Source organism: Lachnellula hyalina (genome assembly GCF_007821495.1).
Source record: "Lachnellula hyalina strain CBS 185.66 chromosome Unknown contig00096, whole genome shotgun sequence".
In the NCBI taxonomy this organism is placed as follows: domain Eukaryota; kingdom Fungi; phylum Ascomycota; class Leotiomycetes; order Helotiales; family Lachnaceae; genus Lachnellula; species Lachnellula hyalina.
Window position 1 is genome coordinate 24,154 of NW_022157210.1, and position 20,459 is coordinate 44,612.

The following is a 20,459-nucleotide window of genomic DNA, read 5'->3' on the forward strand; positions in this document are numbered from 1 at the left end:
GACAAAAGGGATTTCGACGTGGATTCGTTGAGAATTGCAGCTTTAGACTGTAATCGTCCACTTAGCGTAGCGCGATCACGTGGTAGGTATATGATAAGGTAGGTAGCGGTGGACACTGGACTGGACTGGTAGCGGCGGGTTCCATCGCTTGGAAAAGCTTTAAGCCGGAGCCGGACTTGAAGCATTGGTGGGTGGTGGTGATCCATCAAATCCAGATTGGTATCCTCAAGTGCAGCACATGTATACATGCATTTCTCTTGTATGACAGTACCTATGTTTATCCTATGACAAGAATACCACCATGACCATTACAGTACTTACGCCTCTTCCTCACCTCTTAGACATGAACCCTTGACAGGCGTGTCGCTTTGGAGAATTTTTATCATGGACAATACCGATACCAGTACCAATGGAATCCCCATACATACGGCGCGTCGTCGGAGCACTTCACGAGCAAACGCTCGCCCCAGCCAGGATGGGTCTCATCGCCCTATGTATAGGCGGGATTCCAATATTTCCACGTACAGTTTTCTTGACGAGGTCGAGATGGCACAGGATGAGATGTTCTCGGGCCCCATGGGCGAGAGTGTCCCGACCAGCGTCTCATCCTTCGCGCATCGTCGAGGGAGAGCAGACTCGACTACAAGCTTCACATATTACCAGGAGGATGAGGAACAGGAACTCTCCCAGTCTGCCGAAGAAGACAGTGCAATATTGGATGACGAGTCAGAGTTGGATTTCGAAGAGGATGGATCTGTCGACCTCGAAACTGGCAATGTAGAGATGAGGAGGACATCCTCCGGGCATTCGAGAGCCTCTGTGCATGATCGCCTCCTGCGAAGTGACAGTGCAAGGACAGATGGAAGTAATCTCGAGCGCGGCCATCGTACAAGCCAGAAGATATATATTGTCACGGAAGACTTGACTATCGTGGTTGCTGGGTTTCGAACATCGACGCTGGGGTTTGCTGTGTACACAACGATTTGTGTACTTACGCTTGGTCTTGGGTATCTGCTCTTTCGTTGGCTACCTCGGTGGCAAGTGCGCATTATTGGCACACCCTGCTCTTTGGGTTCTTGCAATTGGATAGTAATTGAGGTTAGTAACCAGACCAGCAATTGCCTTGATATGCAGAGCATTCCAGTCTTATTCTTTCCTCTCCTACCTACTATTTCTTAGGACAGTACTGATTCAGATAGAATCAATGGGGGGAATTTGTCGTTCAAGAGGTAGAATCGAAAGAATATGGCCGTTCATTGTCAACTGTCTTCGGATTGTCTGAAAAGAAGTATGCTCTTTCATATGACGAGGATGATGATCCAGTCCTTGAGGACCTTCGAATTCTTGACTATCGATATCTGCGCTTTTCATACCACCCCTTGAAAGATAAATTCGTCCTTACCAATAGCTGGAAAGACCCAGCTTGGACAGATGTGAAATCCATTCGCGCTGGTATAGATGGAGACGAGAAAGCAAATCGAGAGCTTGTCTTTGGCAAAAACTTAATTGATATCAAACAAAAGACGATTCCCCAGCTCCTTCTTGACGAGGTGGGTGACTTAAGTCCCGATGGTCTTTCTCTTTGCTCACATGTGTAGGCATTCCATCCTTTTTACGTATTCCAGATTGCCAGTCTGATCCTCTGGTCTCTCGATCAATACTATTACTATGCAGCCTGTATATTTCTCATATCAGCTGTGAGCATTATCACCACTCTCATAGAGACACGCGCTGTTCGTACCCCCCTTCCGTAGCCCACGAGTTTCAAGAGCTAATTAGACGGTATCTTAGACAATGAAAAGACTCCGTGAGATATCGAGGTTTGAATGTGACATTCGTGTTCTGCGCAATTCATTCTGTGAGTTTTAAGATGCCGACACACAATTCCGATTCTGACCACACAGGGCGTTACGTTCCTTCCAGCGAACTTGTCCCAGGAGACGTCTATGAAGTCACAGATCCTTCTTTGACCCAATTTCCTTGTGACAGTATACTCCTGGCTGGCGATTGCATAGTGAATGAAAGCATGCTTACAGGTAATAACTTCTCATGAATAGTGGGGTTAAGTTCTGACTGGTCTAGGCGAGTCTGTACCTGTTTCGAAAGTGCCAGCCAACGATGATTCTTTACGGCTTCTCGATCTGGCCGCCTCTTCAATGGCACCCGAACTGTCAAGACATTTCTTATTCTGTGGGACCAAGATAGTCCGTGCAAGACGCCCTCAAGACGACAAAGATGACGAGGCTGTTGCCCTCGCTATGACTGTGAGAACCGGCTTCAACACAACAAAAGGCGCGCTAGTTCGATCAATGCTTTTCCCTAAACCATCTGGCTTCAAATTTTACAGGGATTCCTTCCGGTATATATCAGTCATGGGAGGAATTGCAATGCTTGGCTTCTTAGCTTCTTTCGTCAACTTCGTGAGGCTGGAGCTTGCATGGCATTTGATTATAGTTCGAGCTCTGGACCTGATAACAATTGTAGTTCCACCAGCACTTCCGGCTACTCTAACCATTGGTACCAACTTTGCTCTTTCCCGCCTACGAAAGAAACAGATATTTTGCATCAGCCCCCAGCGAGTCAATGTTGGCGGTAAACTCGATATCGTTTGTTTCGACAAGACTGGGACACTTACTGAAGATGGGTTGGATGTACTTGGTGTACGAGTGGCGCAGCGGCCCTCTAATAGATTCAGCGATATCCTGTCAGATGCGCTATCGTTGCTTCCTGGTGCAGCCTATGAGCGCGATCCTACTGTCGAATATGACGCACATAAGGCCGCTCTATATACCATGGCAACCTGCCATTCTCTCAGAGTTGTTGATGGCGAACTTGTTGGTGATCCTTTAGATCTGAAAATGTTCAATTTCACAGGATGGTCATTCGAAGAAGGCGAGCAGAGAGCTGTCGATGAGGATGAGGAACAAGGAGGCTTATCGCCATCCATTGCAAGACCTCCGGCTGGGATGGAATACGATCTAGACGACAACGATGCCCAACAACATGCGAATGTAAGTTTGTCGACTTGTCGTCCCACTTACAGACTTTGACGTTCTATGTAGAGATCTCCAATTGAGCTTGGAGTCCTGAAATCCTTTGAATTCGTGTCTCAGCTTCGCAGGGCCAGCGTTATTGTTCGGAACTTCGGCTCTCCGGGCTGTGATATATACGTCAAGGGGGCACCTGAGTGTATGAAAGATATATGCAATGCGGAAAGCTGTAAGTCTTGTCCCTTCCTGTCGTAGACTTGAGCGAACGAACTGGAATCATAGCTTATGTTTTCTAGTTCCTGGTGATTATGAAGAACTTCTCGCGTACTATACTCATCGAGGATTTCGAGTCATCGCCTGTGCCACCAAGCACATCAAAAGGCTGAACTGGGTGAAAGTCCAGAAGATGAAGCGAGAAGAAGCTGAATCTGGCTTGGATTTCCTCGGCTTCATTGTATTTGAAAATAAACTGAAGCCGAGCACTGCTGGAGTCTTGGATGAACTTAGTGAAGCTGGCATTAGGAAAGTAATGTGCACAGGAGATAACATCCTGACCGCCATCAGTGTGGCAAGAGAGTGCAACCTCATTGACAAAAGCGCACATTGTTTCGTGCCACACTTTTCCGAAGGTAGGGTCTCACACAACAGTGTATCGTGATAAGGCTAATCTTTCCTAGGAAATTTCCAGGACCCACAAGCTAGACTTTCATGGGAGAGTATAGACAACAACATTTTCACGCTCGATGAGCGGACCCTTACGGTAAATCCTCCCATCTTTTTTCGATATTCCTCTGCTAATTATTTCAGCCACTCCCGCCGCCTGCAGATGGTGACGCATCTCTACCCTACGATATTTCCAATCTGAGGAATTATTCGTTGGCTGTCAGTGGCGATGTATTTCGCTGGATTGTCGATTACGCCCCTCCAGAAGTGTTGCAGCGGGTGAGTAATCCCGGTATAACTCGGCATGAGTAGTCACTAAATCTCCGATAGATGCTGGTTTGTGGGCAGGTGTTCGCTCGCATGTCGCCTGACGAGAAACATGAGTTGGTCGAAAAGCTTCAAAGCATCGATTACTGCTGCGGGTTTTGCGGTGATGGAGCTAACGACTGTGGGGCCTTGAAGGCTGCAGATGTTGGGATTTCACTCTCAGAAGCAGAAGCCTCCGTTGCGGCACCCTTTACGAGTCGAGTGTTTGATATTACTTGTGTTCCAGAGGTCATCCGGTAGGTTTCTTTTGGTACGGACCAATTGGCTACCGCTAAAACATCTTCCAGGGAAGGACGAGCCGCACTGGTCACAAGCTTCAGCTGCTTCAAATACATGAGTCTTTACTCGGCCATTCAGTTTACATCTGTCAGCTTCCTGTATGCATCCGCATCAAACCTGGGTGACTTTCAGGTACATATCCCACTCTTTTGTATACCTCCATCTACTCACGAATCACAGTTTCTCTTTATTGATCTACTCTTGATCCTTCCGATAGCTATTTTCAGTAAGACTGGTATTCCGACTTGGGATTTAAATCTAACGCATGCTAGTGGGGTGGACTGGTCCCTTTCCTGTTCTGTGTCGCAAACGACCAACCGCAAACCTGGTGTCAAGAAAAGTGTTGACTCCCCTACTGGGGCAGATCGCTATTTGCATCTTGATCCAGGCTGTGAGTTTCCAGGCCGTCCAGAGACAACCTTGGTAAGTAGTGTACGCTATATCACTGATCCTTGGGCGCTGATGTTCATAGGTTTATCCCACCTCACCTGGACCGAGAAAAATCCAATGTCGAGAATTCCGAGAACACCACATTATTCTTAGTTTCCTGCTACGAGTACATCCTATCGGGTATAGTCTTGAGTGTTGGACCACCGTTTCGCCGATCAATGGCACATAATCGTGAGTCGCTTGAAGACTGCATTTCCGAGTCGTCCCTGCTAAAACACGCCACAGTGCCATTCGTCGTTACCATCGTAGTGACGCTACTCTTTTCCTCGTACATGCTCTTCGATCCTTCGGAGTGGTTGTCGAACTTCATGCAGTTGACGGACTTGAGTTGGGATTTTAAGACCTTCATCCTCGCCCTCGGCTTTGGCTACATTGCAGTGGCATGGACGTCGGAGCATTACCTTTTACCACGGCTCGCCAAATACTTGGGCGCTCTTAAGACACGCTTTAGCAGGCAGCCGAAGAAGCGCAAAGAGTACAAAGTCATCCTCGAGGCGATGCGCAGCTTACAGTGATATAGTATATAGTACATGTAAATACAAATGTAAATGTAAACATAAATGTATATACGCAAATAGATGTTTGAAAAAGGGGCACATAATCTATAATATGCCAGGTAACGTGAGACCAAAAGTCAATAAGGGAATTCTATATCATGACGTAAGGACCAGGCAAGGAAGTAAGGTACCACGAGTCGCTACGGCTAACGAAAGCTTCCTAAAAAGATGATACATCGGACTACCTAGGTACCTTTTACCTTATTAGGTACCTACATCAACCCGTAAATTCATTGCTTTTCTGCAATCCCGATTGTAGCTTCTCAATAATAATAATCCATTCGAAAGAACTGTAACCGTCCGTGACTATGAATTACGGTACGCATTCCTCACATGACATGGCTCGAGTCCTACTAATAATGCAGATTGGATCCTCGATGGAGGCTACCTCCCCAGTCCCATTCTCCGCATTGGAATCCGGCGTCAGCTTCAAGACCGAATAGAAGCCATCAAGAGCACCTCACTGGAAGTTGCCTATGAGAAGAAAATGAAATATGTAGAGCTCCTCCGCAGCCGGCCTATTGCGATTGAAACCGCTGCTGCAAATGACCAGCATTATGAAGTTGGGACGGGCGTCCTGGCTGCTTGTCTGGGGCCGAGGATGAAGTATTCCTGCTGCTTGTATCCAAAAGGCGGGGAGACTTTGGCGCAGGCGGAGATTGCCATGCTAGAGACTTATGTGGAAAAGGCAGGATTGAAGGACGGAATGAGTATTCTGGATCTAGGGTGAGTTTGAAAACCTCCCTGACGTTCTTTGAAACATACTTACAACTGCAATTAAGATGCGGGTGGGGTTCAGGCGCTTTGTATTTTGCCGAAATACTTCCCCATTCCAATATCACAGCTTTCTCGAACTCGAGAACACAAAAACTTTACATAGATGAGAAGGCCAAGGAGAAGGGCCTCGAGAACCTGACGATCATCACTGGAAACGTGGTAGACTATGAATTTGAGAAGGAGAGCTTTGATCGCGTAGTTTCCATTGAGGTTAGTCGTATTATAATTTTACGAGAACGTGGTAACTTACTAACATCCTCTAGCTCTTCGAGCACATGAAGAACTATGAGCTCCTCATGGCTAAAGTTGGAAGAGCTCTCAAATCCTCTGGGAAGCTCTTTGTGCATATATTTGCCCACAAAACAACACCTTATGATTATGAAGAAGGCTGGATGACTACCCACTTCTTCTCGGGCGGCACGATGCCCTCTGCCGACTTGCTACATTTCTTCCAAAAGGACCTGAAGCTAGAAAAACAATGGTGGGTTTCTGGGAAGCATTATGCAAAGACCTGCGAGGTTTGTATTGGATCCTAATATATTTTTGTCTTTTGCTGACTTGTTCAGGACTGGCTGGCCAAAATGAATGCTAACAAGAAAGAAATATGGCCACATCTTGAAGAGACCTACGGAAAAGAGAACGCAGCGACGTGGTTCTATAGATGGCAAATATTCTACATGGCATGTGCTGAATTGTTTGCGTATGAAGGAGGCGACACATGGGGTATCACTCATTATCTGTTTGAGAAGCCTGCCTCGCCGTGAAGTTGTCGCCGAGGCAGTAGAGACAGGGCTTTTGATGCCATTGTAATCTGTCATGCCGAAATTTGTTGGCCCGAGAACTTGAGCGAGGGATAAAAAAGTCAAGTAGCGGATGTATCCTCATTTATTGATTCCAATATTGTCCCCATACAATCTTAGATAATTGACTCCTATATTGTTTTGGCCTTCCCTAGAAGAGGACCGCCAAGTATAACCCTTGATTTTGTTAAACACAAAAAGCAGCGCTTATCTTTATTGAGTTTTAATGTCCCACATCAGCTGGTGCTGCTTCTCCTGCCCACGGCGAGGGATCTTCTTTTTTGTAGAGACGGCCGTAAAATACTATGAGAGATAATATGCGCGGCTTAGCAGAAAATTATCTTCTTACTGCCCTTCGTAGTGGTATGACAATCACCTGAATCTTGCATGAGGTCTGTAATTGAGAAATGAATATTTGAGAGGCATAACTAATGCCAATTGTGTCCAGAAAGACCCAAAAGCGAAAAGATGCAGATTAGGGAGCTAAAGGCAGCAAGATATCGAAGGACAAACAAGTAAGAATGATTACTTGCCCATGTCTGGGATGGCCAGTGCCTTAGTAATAGGCAGTGAAAGAGCGTGGAAATCAATTGAACAGGAAGTAGCAGGAAACGTTGATCTAGGGGTGTTTTGTTGAATATCGTGGTTTTGTACAATCGGCATCCATTTGCGGCTCTCTTCATCCCCCAAACGCCAAGTACTTCAGCACTCCCATTTCGTTACCCGCCCAACCCCCATTTGCTTATTCCATCTTCTCTGCTTCAATGATCCCAGGGGTGTTTCAATCCGAGTAACGCGGCGCCTAGGGGTATGTTAGCTTTCGGCGGAGATCTCGGCGGGGCGGGGCGTTGTCCATACCATCTTGCTTCGCCCGGTACATCAACTGTAGATACGTCAGTACTGGATTACAGCCCTTTGAGAATATATATACTCACGAAAAACCACATGCTGGCGCCAAGTCCAGTGGCGGCGAACCGGTACAGTGGTCGGACTGGAGGAATCTGGACTGGGTGTCTGCCTGCCATTGTGCTTCCCTTGTTATTAGTAAGATGTAGAGAGCGGGTGCTGATATTCTTCTCACAGGAATAAAACCAAGTTTGATGCTCTTCCACAAGCTTGGTGATGGTACTTTTAAGTGAGCTGCGGGCAGATTGAGGTTGAGGTTGATCAGATCAGATTGTATTGTACGGATCATTTAAACGCCGCCCTCCGGCAAGCTAAACTACATTGAGGCTACTCCTACCTCCTACTCCAACTCTGCTGTACTACCTCTACCCTACTGTTCGTTGTTCTCGTGAAGCTGTCGAGACGAGAGAGTAGAGTATTCACAGCTTACAACCTCTTCCAAGGCTCCCTAGCAATTGTCTCTTTAAAACTGAGCTATATTGTGTCTAGGAAACAATGCTCAGGGCTTCCATTCCAAAGCAGCTGCTGCAACGCTGATTCCTCTAATCCGCCCTTTCGAAAGTCACTTCACCATCAACGTCAAGTCAACCTTCGGGCCTTTGTCGCATTATTGCGCCTCGACATATATTTTTTGGCGCAGCGTCGCGATACTCGATTCGAATTTGCGCTTCTCGACATGGCCACTCCCATACAGCACGCCAGCCCGCAGAGCAATGGAGTATCCCCTCGCGCTTTCGCAGCCCAGCATGCGCGCCTCCCAAACAACTTCCGTGGCTGCTCGAGGATCACCGACTATGATATCCTGGGGAAGTTGGGCGAAGGTACGTTTGGAGAGGTTCATCGGGCGAAGTCAAAGAAGACGGGCACAATAGTCGCACTGAAGAAGATCCTGATGCACAACGAGAAGGACGGATTTCCTATTACTGCCCTACGAGAGATTAAGCTCTTGAAGCTGCTGTCACATCCAAACGTTCTGAAGCTAGAGGAGATGGCCGTCGAACATCATTCCAAGAGCAGCACCGATAAGAGGAAACGTGCTATCATGTATATGGTCACTCCATATATGGACCATGATCTCTCTGGCCTGCTTGAGAATCCCAGCGTCAAGTTCACGGAACCTCAAATCAAATGCTACATGCTGCAACTCCTAGAAGGATTGCGGTACCTTCACGATAATAAGATCTTGCACAGAGATATGAAAGCGGCGAATCTTTTGATCAACAACAAGGGAATTCTACAGATTGCAGATTTCGGATTGGCACGACATTATGACGAGCCTGTTCCAGTAGCCGGTCACGGTGGAGGAGAAGCTCACAGAGATTATACAACCCTGGTGGTGACTCGATGGTATCGACCTCCCGAGCTATTATTACACCTAAGAAAGTATACAACAGCAATTGATCTATGGGGCGTTGGGTTTGTGATCTCGATCTTACTTGTTTTCATGCACCCACTAATTTATCGACTAGGTGCGTCTTTGGTGAAATGCTCGTTGGAAAACCAATACTTTCTGGTGACAGTGATCCAAATCAGCTCAAGATCATCTTCGACTTGGTTGGTACGCCCACAGAGGAGACCATGCCAGGATGGAAATCATTACCTGGTGCTGAAGGCTTGAGCTTTCCTACAAAACCCTCGACCCTCTGGCCGCGATTCAGCAGGTAAGTTGAATACATCAACCAAAACCCAAAACCTCAACTAATCACGCATAGTTACGGTTCTGGGGCCATCTCTCTACTTAGCGATTTGCTGAAGCTCGACTGGCGGAAGCGCGTTAATGCTATTGATGCATTAAAGCATCCATACTTCCACACCGCGCCTTTACCAGCAAGAGCCGGGGACCTACCAACGTTTGAAGACTCGCACGAGCTTGATCGTCGCAAGTTCAGAGGCCAAAAGGCTGCACCTCCTCCAGCGCCAAAAGGTGGTACCGTTGGCATGGGTCCAACAGGTGGCTGGGGAGAGCCTAATGGAAATGGCAATCCCGGTTTTGGACCTCCTAACGGGGGCTACGGTGGTTATCGTCAACACAACGGAAGTCGCTATCCTCAAAGCGGGTATCGAAATGGTGTCCCACCACCTCCTCCTCAAGAAGAGCGCAGACCTGCATGGAGAAGGGATGATGGCCGTCCATCAGGATTACCACCCAGACCACCGCCTGTGGATTATCATGATGGAAGATTAGATCGTCCAGATGGGTATAGATCTCGCTCACGAGAAATTGAGCGCCCACCGCAAAGAAATAGAGTGGGTGCACCGAACGTGGACACGTATATACCTAGTTATGGCCCAGACAGTGCCCGAAGAGACGATCGACGAAGACGGGATGACCGTGACGACCGTCGGCACCATGATAGAGGAGAGCGGGAGCGTGATCGAGGACTAGACTATGATGAAAGAAGTAGAAGTGCCATAACTCACAGCCGTAGCCGGAGTCCGATACGAGAGCGGGATAGGGTCAGGGAGCGAGAACCCTTGGAGAGAGAGAGGGACCGGGACCGGGATCGTGATCGAGAGCGGGATATTTATCGTAGGTGATAATTGAAAATACTAGTTAATGGCTTTCTTTTCAGCCGCCTCGCTGGGATGATTAATCTGTATGGTCTACAAGGGCGTTCAGGTGGTGCTTATGGCTGGAAGGCTAGCTTGTTTGACTGCGTATTTACTGCAGACATGGATATAGGCATAGGAAGATTGTGATGGAAAGATGCATTACAGATTAGCACAGATATAGCACCAGGTTATAAGCCAATATCATACAGCCATGAGTCTCCCCAACACTCCAAAATGCTGGCTCGTCGTGGATAAAAGAAAATGTGGGACATTATAAGCTGCCATATCGAGTGCCACTTTCTGTGTCCACCCCAAATCCTTGATCGCTACATCTAACTCCCCTCTTCACTCTGCAGTAAAGACGGGTCTCACAGTAAGTTGCCGCTCCATAAATAACTCCATTCTTCTGACTCTCATACTGTGTCTTGAGCATTATTTACTCCACCTCCACGCCGCGTCGTAGGCTTAGGTGGTGTTAACCTATCAAGGTGTCGTCAGTATCAAATGGTTAGTCAGAAGGGTGTTCTCAACATACATGAGTATCTCAAACTCATGATATTTCTTGAGATAATGTGTCGCCCGCCGGTAAGCCTTCAGGAGATCCGCAGGTGCTTTGTGCGTAAACTTCTGTCCGATGTACTTGGTGACGTTTGGCGCGTCGTGGAACATGGGATCGAAAACTATCACGTCCTTCGAGCCGTCGGTGCGTTTCTCAAACCCGACGATGGTCATTGAGTGACCTCGGAGTCGGTCAGCCAGGGAAGGGTTCCAGGTTTTGGGGGCTACTTGCCTGGCTGTTGGAAATATAGAGGTGGGAGAGAAGTGCAGCGGACTTTCGGATCGAAATCCGCACAGCCGTTGGAGAAATATGCTTCTACGGCTTTGAATAGAAGGTTGTGTGCTGGATTGGCCCTCCTGTCTTTCCCGGGTTTTATGCCTTGGGCGTCACATGCTATTCCAAGACTGAGAAACATTGCTTGTGCCTAGACCAAACTTATGAGCACTAATTCACCGCTTTGGCGCAGAAGAATACCACTTACATCCGGCGTTCCAATGTATTTCCGCGTGCCTTTAATACCGCCCGTCTCTTCGCGACCTTGGGCATTGATGCCAATATCCCAGGCATTCTCGATAAAATCTTGGATTTCAAAGATTGTTGGTATTTTGTCACCCAAGTACTCGTGGCCTTGTGATCCAGCTCCGACGATATATGAACTCATCATCTGAATATTGCGATACCCACAAAAGCCACCTATACATAGATATTAGTACGCTGGAATAAACCAGAGAAATGATCAGCCTACCCTCCTTCTTCAGCTTAGATACATGTCTGACAGCTGGATCGCACAAATAAGCGTATTGCGTAGTTTTGTCTTGGTGGAGAAGCTGCTCCAGAACTGGAATGATATTTGCAGCATGGTTCATGCAGACCTCAGTTTTCCTTGACTTCCCATCGGTGCCAAGTCTGTTTACAGTGGTCATAGCGCCGTCGGTTTCGAGGAGCTTGACGAGCCATGCAGGCATCTGCTTCTCATTTGCATGGGGGCCAAGTTGTGACTTCTAATAGATCGTTAAACCGGCGTGACAGTAGAGGAAGATCTTAGGATAACTTACTCCTAATCTCCGCTTGACGCTTTTAGACGCAACTGCTACAGCTTTCTTGGAGGACGTTTCCGGCATCTTCAAGAGGCCCTTCCATGCAGCTTTAGCCGTTGCTTGTCGTTCAGCAGAGGGGCTTTCGGAGACATCGTCGTCGTCGCCGATGTTTCGAAGGGCGTGTGACAGCTTGGTGTCAAACGTAGCCTCCATCTCCGGCTCAAGCTTGAGCTTTTTGGATACATGGTCACATCCATCACCAGAATCTTGTTCCGCAGCGTGAAGTTCGAGATGGCTGTCAAATTCTGCGAAAAGAAGCTGCTCACCACAGCCCTCTACCGGACAAGATGAGTACTCGGGCTCGTCAGAGTTCTCGTCATATTCCGAGGCAAGTACCGCTGCTATACTGGCATCATCTCTGACGACGAAGGGAGATTCGCCTTCGGCGTGAAGGGTCTCCATATGCAGCTGTGGGACATTTAGCAAATGATGAATCACAAATAGCGAGGGGAAGAGGGGCTGCGACTTGCCATGATCTGATATTCACTATCGGTGAGAAAGCCGCAGAAAGGGCACGATATATTTGGTTCCTCCATGGCCTCGACTTGAAGTCAAGGAGGAGGCAAGGGGAAGATAGTGCAGCTTGCCCGGATGGCGAGAAAGAACGTGACTCGGACCATTAGGGGTGACTCGAATTGTATTCCATTCTAAATGCTTCGATGTTGGGGGCAAATAAGAAGTGCGTAGTGGTCTGTTATGTGAAAGAATGTTGTTGGTGACTGCATTTGATTATTCACATACCTGTGCAAGAGTTGTGTTGCCTTCCTGATGTTAATGTGGCTCGCTACGAGTACTGTGTTTTGCGACCTTCCCCACAAAAGGACCGCCAATTATAACCCTTAAACTTATTATACTTGATGGATATAAAAAAGGGACATCCTATTATCTTATACCCATCAATTACTATCGTATATGAAAACAAGATAATTAGGGTAATGGTATCATGACTTTGCTTTTATCATCTAGCTAGCTATTGCCTTTCAGACCTTCAAGTCCTTCAACTTGTCTACAGCCCCACCTACAGGCGCCACCTTTGGCTTTGGTGCATTCTCAACCTTGCCCTTGGCTTTCAGCGAAGTGGAATCCTTTGGAAGCTCCTTTGTGAAAGGAATGAACTCCGGGGCACCTGGCATGTATTTTCGGAGTGGTTCGGGTACGTTGAAACCCTATATCCAAGTCAGTATTTGCAATGGTAGTATCCAGATTGTTTTCTTACATCCTCTGTTTGGAAATTCTCCAGCAGACAGCAAAGAGCTCTTTCAGTTGCACACAAGGTTGAGTTGAGAGCGTGTACATATTTCTTTCGGATCTCAGTTTGCAACTTGGCCCCAAATCGGATCTCAAGGTTCCTTGACTGGTAATCTGTGCAGTTAGAGCAAGAGACAAGCTCTTTGTACTCTCCTTGGAATGGGAACCAAGCCTCCAAATCGTACTTCTTCGCTGCAGCATTGTTAAGCCCCCCTGAGACGATACCTACAACACGGTATGGAACTCCTAGAGATTTGTAGAATTCTTCAGAGATGGTAATCATTTCATCGAAGGTTTCCCAGGACTTTTCGGGGTCGGTCAGAACGAATTGCTCCACCTGTTGGTAAAGTATGTCAGTGCTGTAAAATGGGGCCATATAATATTGCTTACCTTCTCGAACTGATGAACACGGAAAATTCCCCATGCATCTCGACCGTGCGAGCCAGCTTCTCTCCTGTAGCAAGAGCTAAATCCCGCATACTTGATCGGCAGATCTTTCGCAACCAGCCATTCGTCCGCATGGAATGCAGAAATGGGTTGTTCAGAAGTAGCGATGAGGTATTTGTCATTCTGAGCATCGCCATCCACGACCTTGTACAACTCCTCGTCGAAATCCTCGAGCTGTGCCGTCTTCGCCATGTAATCCTTCAGCATGAATTGTGGGGTCTGCAGCGGGGTATATCCTTTTGAATCGAGGAACTCCAGCCCATAGTTGATCAACGCCTGGTTCAGAAAAACACCCCATTTCCGCAGGAAATATCCACGGTGTCCTACAACCTTTACTCCTCGCTCTGGATCATAGCCATCCAGTCTCGTGAGAACCTCGTGATGTGAAAGTACGTCTTTCTTTTCGACCTTGACACCTTCTGGTTGCCATGTTCGCAGCTCAGGATTGAAATCCTGAAGAAATGTTAAACCTTATGGAACGAAGATTGGTAGAGGGAGGGAGAGAGCGCTGCTGCATACCTCGTTGTCGTTCACTACTACAGAGTCGTGGACAATATTGCCAATCGTGCCAATCTTCTTCTTCAAAGTCACATCTTTCGCAGCCGCCAGTTCAATGAGGTTCTTCTTCTCCTCTCCAAGCTCAGACTTCTGCTTCAGCAAGTCGTCTGCATCCTCCTTTGCCTTCTTCTTCGCGCCAATTTGCTTTTGGATTTCGTTGATCTTGGTATTGGTCTGGGCGACGGAATATTGTGCTGTGCAGATGAAATTAGCAGATTGAGACAACGTAGAGCTTCCAAGGGCATATTTACTCTTGCGATGATCCTCATAAAGCGCGATCACTTCGTCCACCGCTTCTTCTGGGGCATAGCGGCGTCTCTGTGACTCCTTGATCTTCTCAGGGTTCCCACCCTTCTCAACAATGAAGTCGAAAACGTCAAGCATGGTGTTGCGGATGCCGGTGTTATGTGGGAGAAACAATATCGCAGACGAAGTGTGAGACCGGAATGACTCTTGAAATACTTCAGCCTCTCCTCTCCGAATTTTGTGGTGGGGGTAGGTGTGTGATAAACATAAATAGCGGGACCGGGAGTGCATCTAAATAGCGGGGTTGTCCCGCCTTCCTTTTCGGGCACTTATTACTCGTACGAGTACTGGCTCCAAATAATACGGAGCATTATGGTATTATTACATGTTATGTTACACTTCAGATGTATCTAAATAGACCATTGAGTCTTTACCTACCTATAAGGTAGAATGTGCTGTGCTGTGCTGTACTTTCCTGTAGTGTACTCTCTAGATCAAAATCAAGAACGCCGCAATTGAACACTCCTCTCTCCCAACGCCGCAGAGATACCACCCAGAGCACCCATACAATCCAACCCAACTTGCTCCAAGTCTTCAACTCAACTAACTTCTAGAATGTGCTCCTTCCCTCCCTCCCCTCCTCCTCCCTCCTTTCCTCGCTCCTTCCTTCACATAACCTGACACTTGTTCCCTCCCGTTGGCTCATTTGGATTCTGTGATTTCTCGATTTGGCCAATCATCAATTCGAAAGCCTTAGTAACATTCTCGTTATACCGCGCGCTCGCCTCAGTCCAGGCACAGCTGAACTCCTCAGCCTGCTTCTTGCCTGCCTCTGGAGTAACCTGCCTTTGCTCTGGCCGCAGATCACTCTTGTTACCGACAATAACCATCGGAACCCATTCCGAGCCCTGTGGAGGTTGTTGTTAGTCAAGTATCTTTCATGGGACCAGGCATGATTTGGCTGCTTACCAGGTGTCCCAGGATCTTATCCCGAATAACCTGGATCATCTCGAAAGACTGCTCTGATTGCACAGAGTACACCAATACGTAGCCATGGATTCCAATGAAGTGCTTGGAATTCAGGATGCTGTATTCATCCTATTACACGCGCTCCGTCAGCAGGTTATCTTTATCGATGCTATCCTATTCACATGAGATGGTGGGAAAATAATATGATATAATGACATATAAAAGCATTCTTACCTGCCCCGCGGTATCAATGATCTCAGTGGAGAACTCTTGCCCCTTATACTTGATGACCTTGCTGAAGGTGTTTTCGATCGTGGGGTAGTAGCTTTCCACAAAGTGACCGTCCACGAATTGGACGGTGAGGGACGATTTGCCTGCGAATCCATGTGTGAGCTTTGGGTACTTATACGTCAACAGTACCTACGCGGTACTGTACAAGTACCAAAGGCACTCTTGTGCTTCTGATTGCGACGCGAACTTACCTACGGATCGGCTGCCGACGATAGCGATCTTGCGCTGTTTGGATGGTCCAGGCATTGCGATTCTGGAGGGAAGTAAAGTAAGTTTCTTTCTCCGTCACTGTCCTGTCCTGTCGGTGGCCAAAGAAAAAACAATAGGGTTTGGAGGGGAGGGAAAAGCGTGTGACGGGGCAGCCCCACGTTGGGTGATTGGGAGTTGGGTTGGATAGTTGGGCATCAAAATTCAAGGTCCCGCTTCCCACGAGGCTGGAGGGCCGGGGCGCTAAGAATGAATGATGCTGCACCATCCCACTTGGAGGGGTGAATACAGAAGCAATAATGAACACTTCTTCACTCCTCAGAATGGCGACAATGGAATGTGAGAATACAAGCATGTCGGATTTCCTATAAGAAAGGAAAACCCCCAACTCTTATAGGGTTTTACGGCCTTCCTGGGACTCAGAAAAGCGCTCTCATCATCGTCATTAATACAAACATATCCAGTAATGCATCAGTATAGTCTATATCCAGCTCAGCGAGGGCTATGATTGTCGTGCTATAAATGTCGTTTTGCCATAGCAGATCAATATCAACCAAATCAAACCCCCAAACAAGAGACTGCGGGCTCTGTTCATAGATGTTTTCGTTCATTTCCATATCTAAATAAGCCAGCCGTTGTTGTTATAAACAAACTCCTAAACAAGCAGAGGGGTATATGTCACAAAATAGGCTCCGAGTCTTCCTAGGCAATTTTCAATGAAGCTGACAGAACGCCGATGCCACAGTCCGATAATTTAAGCCTTCCACTTATGACCGATCCTCAAGGTCCCACCAGCTGTTCCAAGTCCTTTATCAGCATCTCACTTCCATGCGCCTTTTGTAGGACCCAGCCTATCTACAAGGCTCTCTAACCGCTCCGTCAACCCAGACTGCGGATTGTGCCCATCTTCACCTGCTGCAATGATTTCATCCACAGTCTTGTGGTGGCCAATAAACTCCTCAATCGAAGATAACAAGGGCCGCAAAGTCTTCTTGGGTTGGCGATTTTGAACCCGGTTCGAAATTTCTGGCAAAAGACAGAAATATCCCAGCAGGACAGAAAGGTAGCCAAAGGCAACGTTCTTCTGCGTCTCTTCAACGGAATCTGCCTAAACAAGTTTTTAGCATTGAATTAGTCAAACTGTACATGATTGGGATTCTTACCTCCGAGATCCTCTCCTGGTTGTCCGTGAGGGTCTGTACCATGCTGTCCAGCGGGTCCCTGCTCTCGCCTTCAAGACTTTGAAGACTCTCTCGGGCCGCTGAGCTCCACTCAGCAAAGTTGATCATTACTCCCAGGATAAGAACAAGATGATCAACAGCGACCGAGAAATCCTCTTCGGTCAGGAATCGGGAGATAATTTTGAACTTGGCAACGATAGCTTGACCCATAGCAGACATCAATGCCCCTCTTGCAAAGACGTCTGAAGCAAGCGGGTTATTATTGGTAACATTCAGAGTAAGACGTAAGATTAAAATCTGCAGGACCCCAAACTGTTCGATTGGCCTAGTCAATGCAACTTCAAGAGTATCCGCAATTATCGGCAGGTAATTCGTGATCCAAATGTTCTCGTCATGGACCGTCCTAGCTGCGATGGAGTGAGATTCCAAAGCCGACAATGCCAGATAGAAATCGATTGCCTGTTGCTCCTTTGGAAGATCCCAGCTTGCGTCTGTCGTAGATTTCACAATGCTGAATAATTTGGTTGTTAATTCCTTCGAAAATATATCACCGTCGTTCCCTGCTTCTCTTGTTTGCCTAACCATGAGCTCGAGGCATTTCAGAGCTACTGTACGCGGTGATGCAGTTTGTGATTGCAAATCCTCCCACATAGGCAGGTCTCGTAGATAGTCATGGTACTCTAGTACCATCTTCTGGCCGATTTTGCTCATGTTACTTTTGCGCTCTTTTGCCACAGAATAGATGCTAGCTTGACAGTCGAGCAGACGAATCAGCAATCGTGCAATCCCTTGCCTGCGTAATTGAGGTACTATATGAGGTACGCTACCCTCGACGATCACACTAATCAGCAGCGATACCATGAGGTAACCCGAGATAATATCGTTTTCCTGGCCCAGATGTAGGAACAACTTTTGTTCGACACCGTTGGCGCGAAATTGGCGCGCAAAAGTTTTGTCCTTCATTTTACTTGCCATATCCAGAAGACCAGATCTCCTCATGGATGTTTGCGACATATTGGGATTTCCAATGCGATCAAGAAGATCCTCTATCTCATCCAAGAACCGGCTATTTGCGCCAGCCTGTCGTAACTCATGAACGCTCCGGATTGCAGCACCTTTGCCTTCTTCATCCTCTTCCTCTTCGTGGAAGTTGGCCAGTGGTTGAAGAGACGGTATCGAGCCTCTTCGAGGTCTTCTGCCTTGAGATACGGACGCAGGCTGAATGGGCATGTCCAAGGCCAATTGTGCCATGAGATCCTCCTCAGCTAACATAGATCGTTGTCTACTATAGGTGAACTTAGGTCCTGTGGGTCCTGCATTCTGGGGGCCTTGACTTCCTGATGCGACCGCAGGGGCTGGCTCTGGTACAAGGGCTTGGCTTCCTGTGATATCTGTGTCCACAGCAGAAGGGTCCATGGATAAGATTATACCGCGCATTGATTCAGCTCCACTGTCTTCTGAACTATCCTCTTCTGAGCTCTCATGTGTGACTTGTTGCACAAGTGAATCAATCAACCTGCGCCGGGGCATTTTTGGACGGTTGTTCATCGGATGCTTCACCACACCCGATGGCCTAGATGCTCCATAGCTATGCGCCATAGACCTCGCTGCGGGTATTCCCACTGCGCGAATCGTTTCACCCTGCAATTCTATAGGGTTCTCCTCCGTGGCATCGCCCGAATCCAGCAGACCTTGCCACATCTTCAAGCCTCTGGGAGATATGTATTTCGCCTCAGGGTCGACATCCATCATGTCTACATCACTCAACTGCGGCGATGGGGTGCTAGGTAGCAGGACATCATTTCGCAGGGGGTTGATTTTCTGGGGTGTACAAGGCCGTCCTTGCTCGCCTTGATCTGGTTTGGGCTTTGGACGTGCGACCATTGTGCTTGTCTGGCCCTTTGCTTGAGGTCTTTGCTTCGTATATGTAGTGGTAGATATTGGAGCGGACTTGGGCGCATAAATCTTTGCAGGATGAGGTTTGGGAATTGGTTTTGGTGCTGGGGAAAGCTTCAACCTCTTCCGGCTCTCATTGTTCCCCAATTCCAATGCTTCTCTGGGACTCTTCTTCGTCGTAGGTCGGTTTAAGGTCGTTTTCTGACTATCAGACTTCGCCGGCTTGGGCGTTCTGCGCGGTGCGACATCGTCGTCACTTACAGGCACATCGAATATATCTGCCGCCACGGGTGATGGGGGTGAAGCTGGTCGTGAGATCGATCTCTGATGACCGCTCTTCAGCTTTGCAATATTGGGGGGAGGCGAAGATGGTGATTCTCGTAATTCGTGCTCGGCAAGTACCTCTGGGATTTGGGAGTTGTTGGCCTGTGAGTCGAAGCCACGATCGGGTATTCGCCTTCGCACAGTTTTACCATATGTCGCGATCTTCTTCTTCGGCGGGAACTTGATGCCCTGTAAGGTAGCCATGATGAGTGCGAGAAGGCAAATACTCTCTTTGCAAGAACGAGGGTCTGGAAGTGATGCTCCCTCGAGTTCCCGGCACAATAAATAGGCTGGGGCTTTAGCAGCTCATAATGCCGCCAACAGGGAGAAACAAGTAGACGGAGAAAGATGAAGGTGAAGGTGAAGCGTGAGCCTGTGAATATGCGTGAATGGAGGTGAACGACCAGGCAATTGTAAATAAACGGAAGCGACGATCAACAATGCAAAGAACCCCGGAGCCCGGCCAGACAAGGCATGAAGCGCGGAGGAGCCAATGAAGATTGCCTGCTCAACAGAGGCCTTGAATCTTGATAGATCAAGCCGAAAGGAAACTGGAAGCGGGCATGTATAGGTAGGCAAATGAATAAATGAATGAACGAATGTTTTCAGATCAATAGGTATAACGCAGTTGCAACTGGTAGGAAAGTCACAGCCTTGAGTTTGGAGCGCTATAATTGGTCTACCATAACCACTTTGCATTAGTCATATAGTACCTACCTACTTGCTACCATCCGAGCACCCCACCCCCACCACTTCATTTGGGCTGGGCTGGGCTGCATCTTATCTCACCAGGGTACGTACTACTTACTGTACTATCAAGGTCGAGGAACCACATTCTGCTCACGAGACAACATTGGATCTTGAACATTGAATCTCTAACGTCAGTGCATCCTCTTTATATAGAACCAGGTATATATTTACTAGGGCACCTACAGATAATTCGGCTCATTGAATGCATTGAGCCAAGTGCAAGCAAGGCTGAAATACTTACCTACATAGGTAGGTACTTGTCACTGCATTGACACCACTCAACCCCGCCTGATTTGTATCCGTATAACGCTCGATTCTTCCTTTTTGCATCTCAAGAATCGCCGAGTTTTATATTCGCAGGTCCATCCGCAGAAGGCAAGAACA

At 47.7% G+C, this 20,459-nt stretch overlaps 7 protein-coding genes across 7 annotated transcripts; 3 read left to right on the forward strand and 4 right to left on the reverse strand.

The window, feature by feature from the left end:
* Positions 1 to 384: 384 nt before the first annotated feature.
* On the forward strand, positions 385 to 5,224 carry LHYA1_G003714 (putative cation-transporting ATPase; the record flags this gene model as incomplete). The annotated part of the gene is made up of 16 exons (XM_031148683.1): positions 385 to 1,098; positions 1,200 to 1,550; positions 1,599 to 1,733; positions 1,792 to 1,858; positions 1,905 to 2,036; positions 2,083 to 3,011; positions 3,063 to 3,219; positions 3,287 to 3,619; positions 3,668 to 3,750; positions 3,798 to 3,932; positions 3,984 to 4,216; positions 4,268 to 4,391; positions 4,440 to 4,485; positions 4,532 to 4,682; positions 4,732 to 4,880; positions 4,935 to 5,224. The coding sequence occupies 16 exons, from the start codon at positions 385 to 387 to the stop codon at positions 5,222 to 5,224; spliced, it is 4,029 nt and encodes a 1,342-aa protein (XP_031004193.1).
* A 350-nt stretch (positions 5,225 to 5,574) lies between these two features.
* CNMT ((S)-coclaurine N-methyltransferase) lies at positions 5,575 to 6,807 on the forward strand (the record flags this gene model as incomplete). Its single annotated transcript, XM_031148684.1, has 5 exons — positions 5,575 to 5,584; positions 5,632 to 5,992; positions 6,049 to 6,253; positions 6,307 to 6,561; positions 6,610 to 6,807. 5 exons carry the CDS (start codon positions 5,575 to 5,577, stop codon positions 6,805 to 6,807), a joined length of 1,029 nt encoding a protein of 342 aa, XP_031004192.1.
* Positions 6,808 to 7,604: 797 nt separating this feature from the next.
* Positions 7,605 to 7,868, reverse strand: LHYA1_G003716 (NADH dehydrogenase [ubiquinone] beta subcomplex subunit; the record flags this gene model as incomplete). The annotated part of the gene is made up of 3 exons (XM_031148685.1): positions 7,605 to 7,645; positions 7,702 to 7,726; positions 7,779 to 7,868. 3 exons carry the CDS (start codon positions 7,866 to 7,868, stop codon positions 7,605 to 7,607), a joined length of 156 nt encoding a protein of 51 aa, XP_031004195.1.
* A 557-nt stretch (positions 7,869 to 8,425) lies between these two features.
* Positions 8,426 to 10,287, forward strand: stk-1 (Serine/threonine-protein kinase; the record flags this gene model as incomplete). The annotated part of the gene is made up of 3 exons (XM_031148686.1): positions 8,426 to 9,165; positions 9,219 to 9,410; positions 9,462 to 10,287. The coding sequence occupies 3 exons, from the start codon at positions 8,426 to 8,428 to the stop codon at positions 10,285 to 10,287; spliced, it is 1,758 nt and encodes a 585-aa protein (XP_031004194.1).
* A 428-nt stretch (positions 10,288 to 10,715) lies between these two features.
* LHYA1_G003718 (Serine--tRNA ligase, cytoplasmic) lies at positions 10,716 to 14,595 on the reverse strand (the record flags this gene model as incomplete). Its single annotated transcript, XM_031148687.1, has 10 exons — positions 10,716 to 10,782; positions 10,838 to 11,042; positions 11,156 to 11,285; positions 11,343 to 11,554; positions 11,607 to 11,862; positions 11,917 to 12,366; positions 12,945 to 13,124; positions 13,175 to 13,543; positions 13,597 to 14,106; positions 14,173 to 14,595. The coding sequence occupies 10 exons, from the start codon at positions 14,593 to 14,595 to the stop codon at positions 10,716 to 10,718; spliced, it is 2,802 nt and encodes a 933-aa protein (XP_031004191.1).
* Positions 14,596 to 15,125: 530 nt separating this feature from the next.
* Positions 15,126 to 15,963, reverse strand: rhb1 (GTP-binding protein rhb1; the record flags this gene model as incomplete). The annotated part of the gene is made up of 4 exons (XM_031148688.1): positions 15,126 to 15,365; positions 15,427 to 15,555; positions 15,661 to 15,800; positions 15,909 to 15,963. The coding sequence occupies 4 exons, from the start codon at positions 15,961 to 15,963 to the stop codon at positions 15,126 to 15,128; spliced, it is 564 nt and encodes a 187-aa protein (XP_031004190.1).
* Positions 15,964 to 16,744: 781 nt separating this feature from the next.
* Positions 16,745 to 19,529, reverse strand: wpl1 (Wings apart-like protein; the record flags this gene model as incomplete). The annotated part of the gene is made up of 2 exons (XM_031148689.1): positions 16,745 to 17,032; positions 17,088 to 19,529. The coding sequence occupies 2 exons, from the start codon at positions 19,527 to 19,529 to the stop codon at positions 16,745 to 16,747; spliced, it is 2,730 nt and encodes a 909-aa protein (XP_031004173.1).
* Between the last annotated feature and the right edge of the window lie 930 nt (positions 19,530 to 20,459).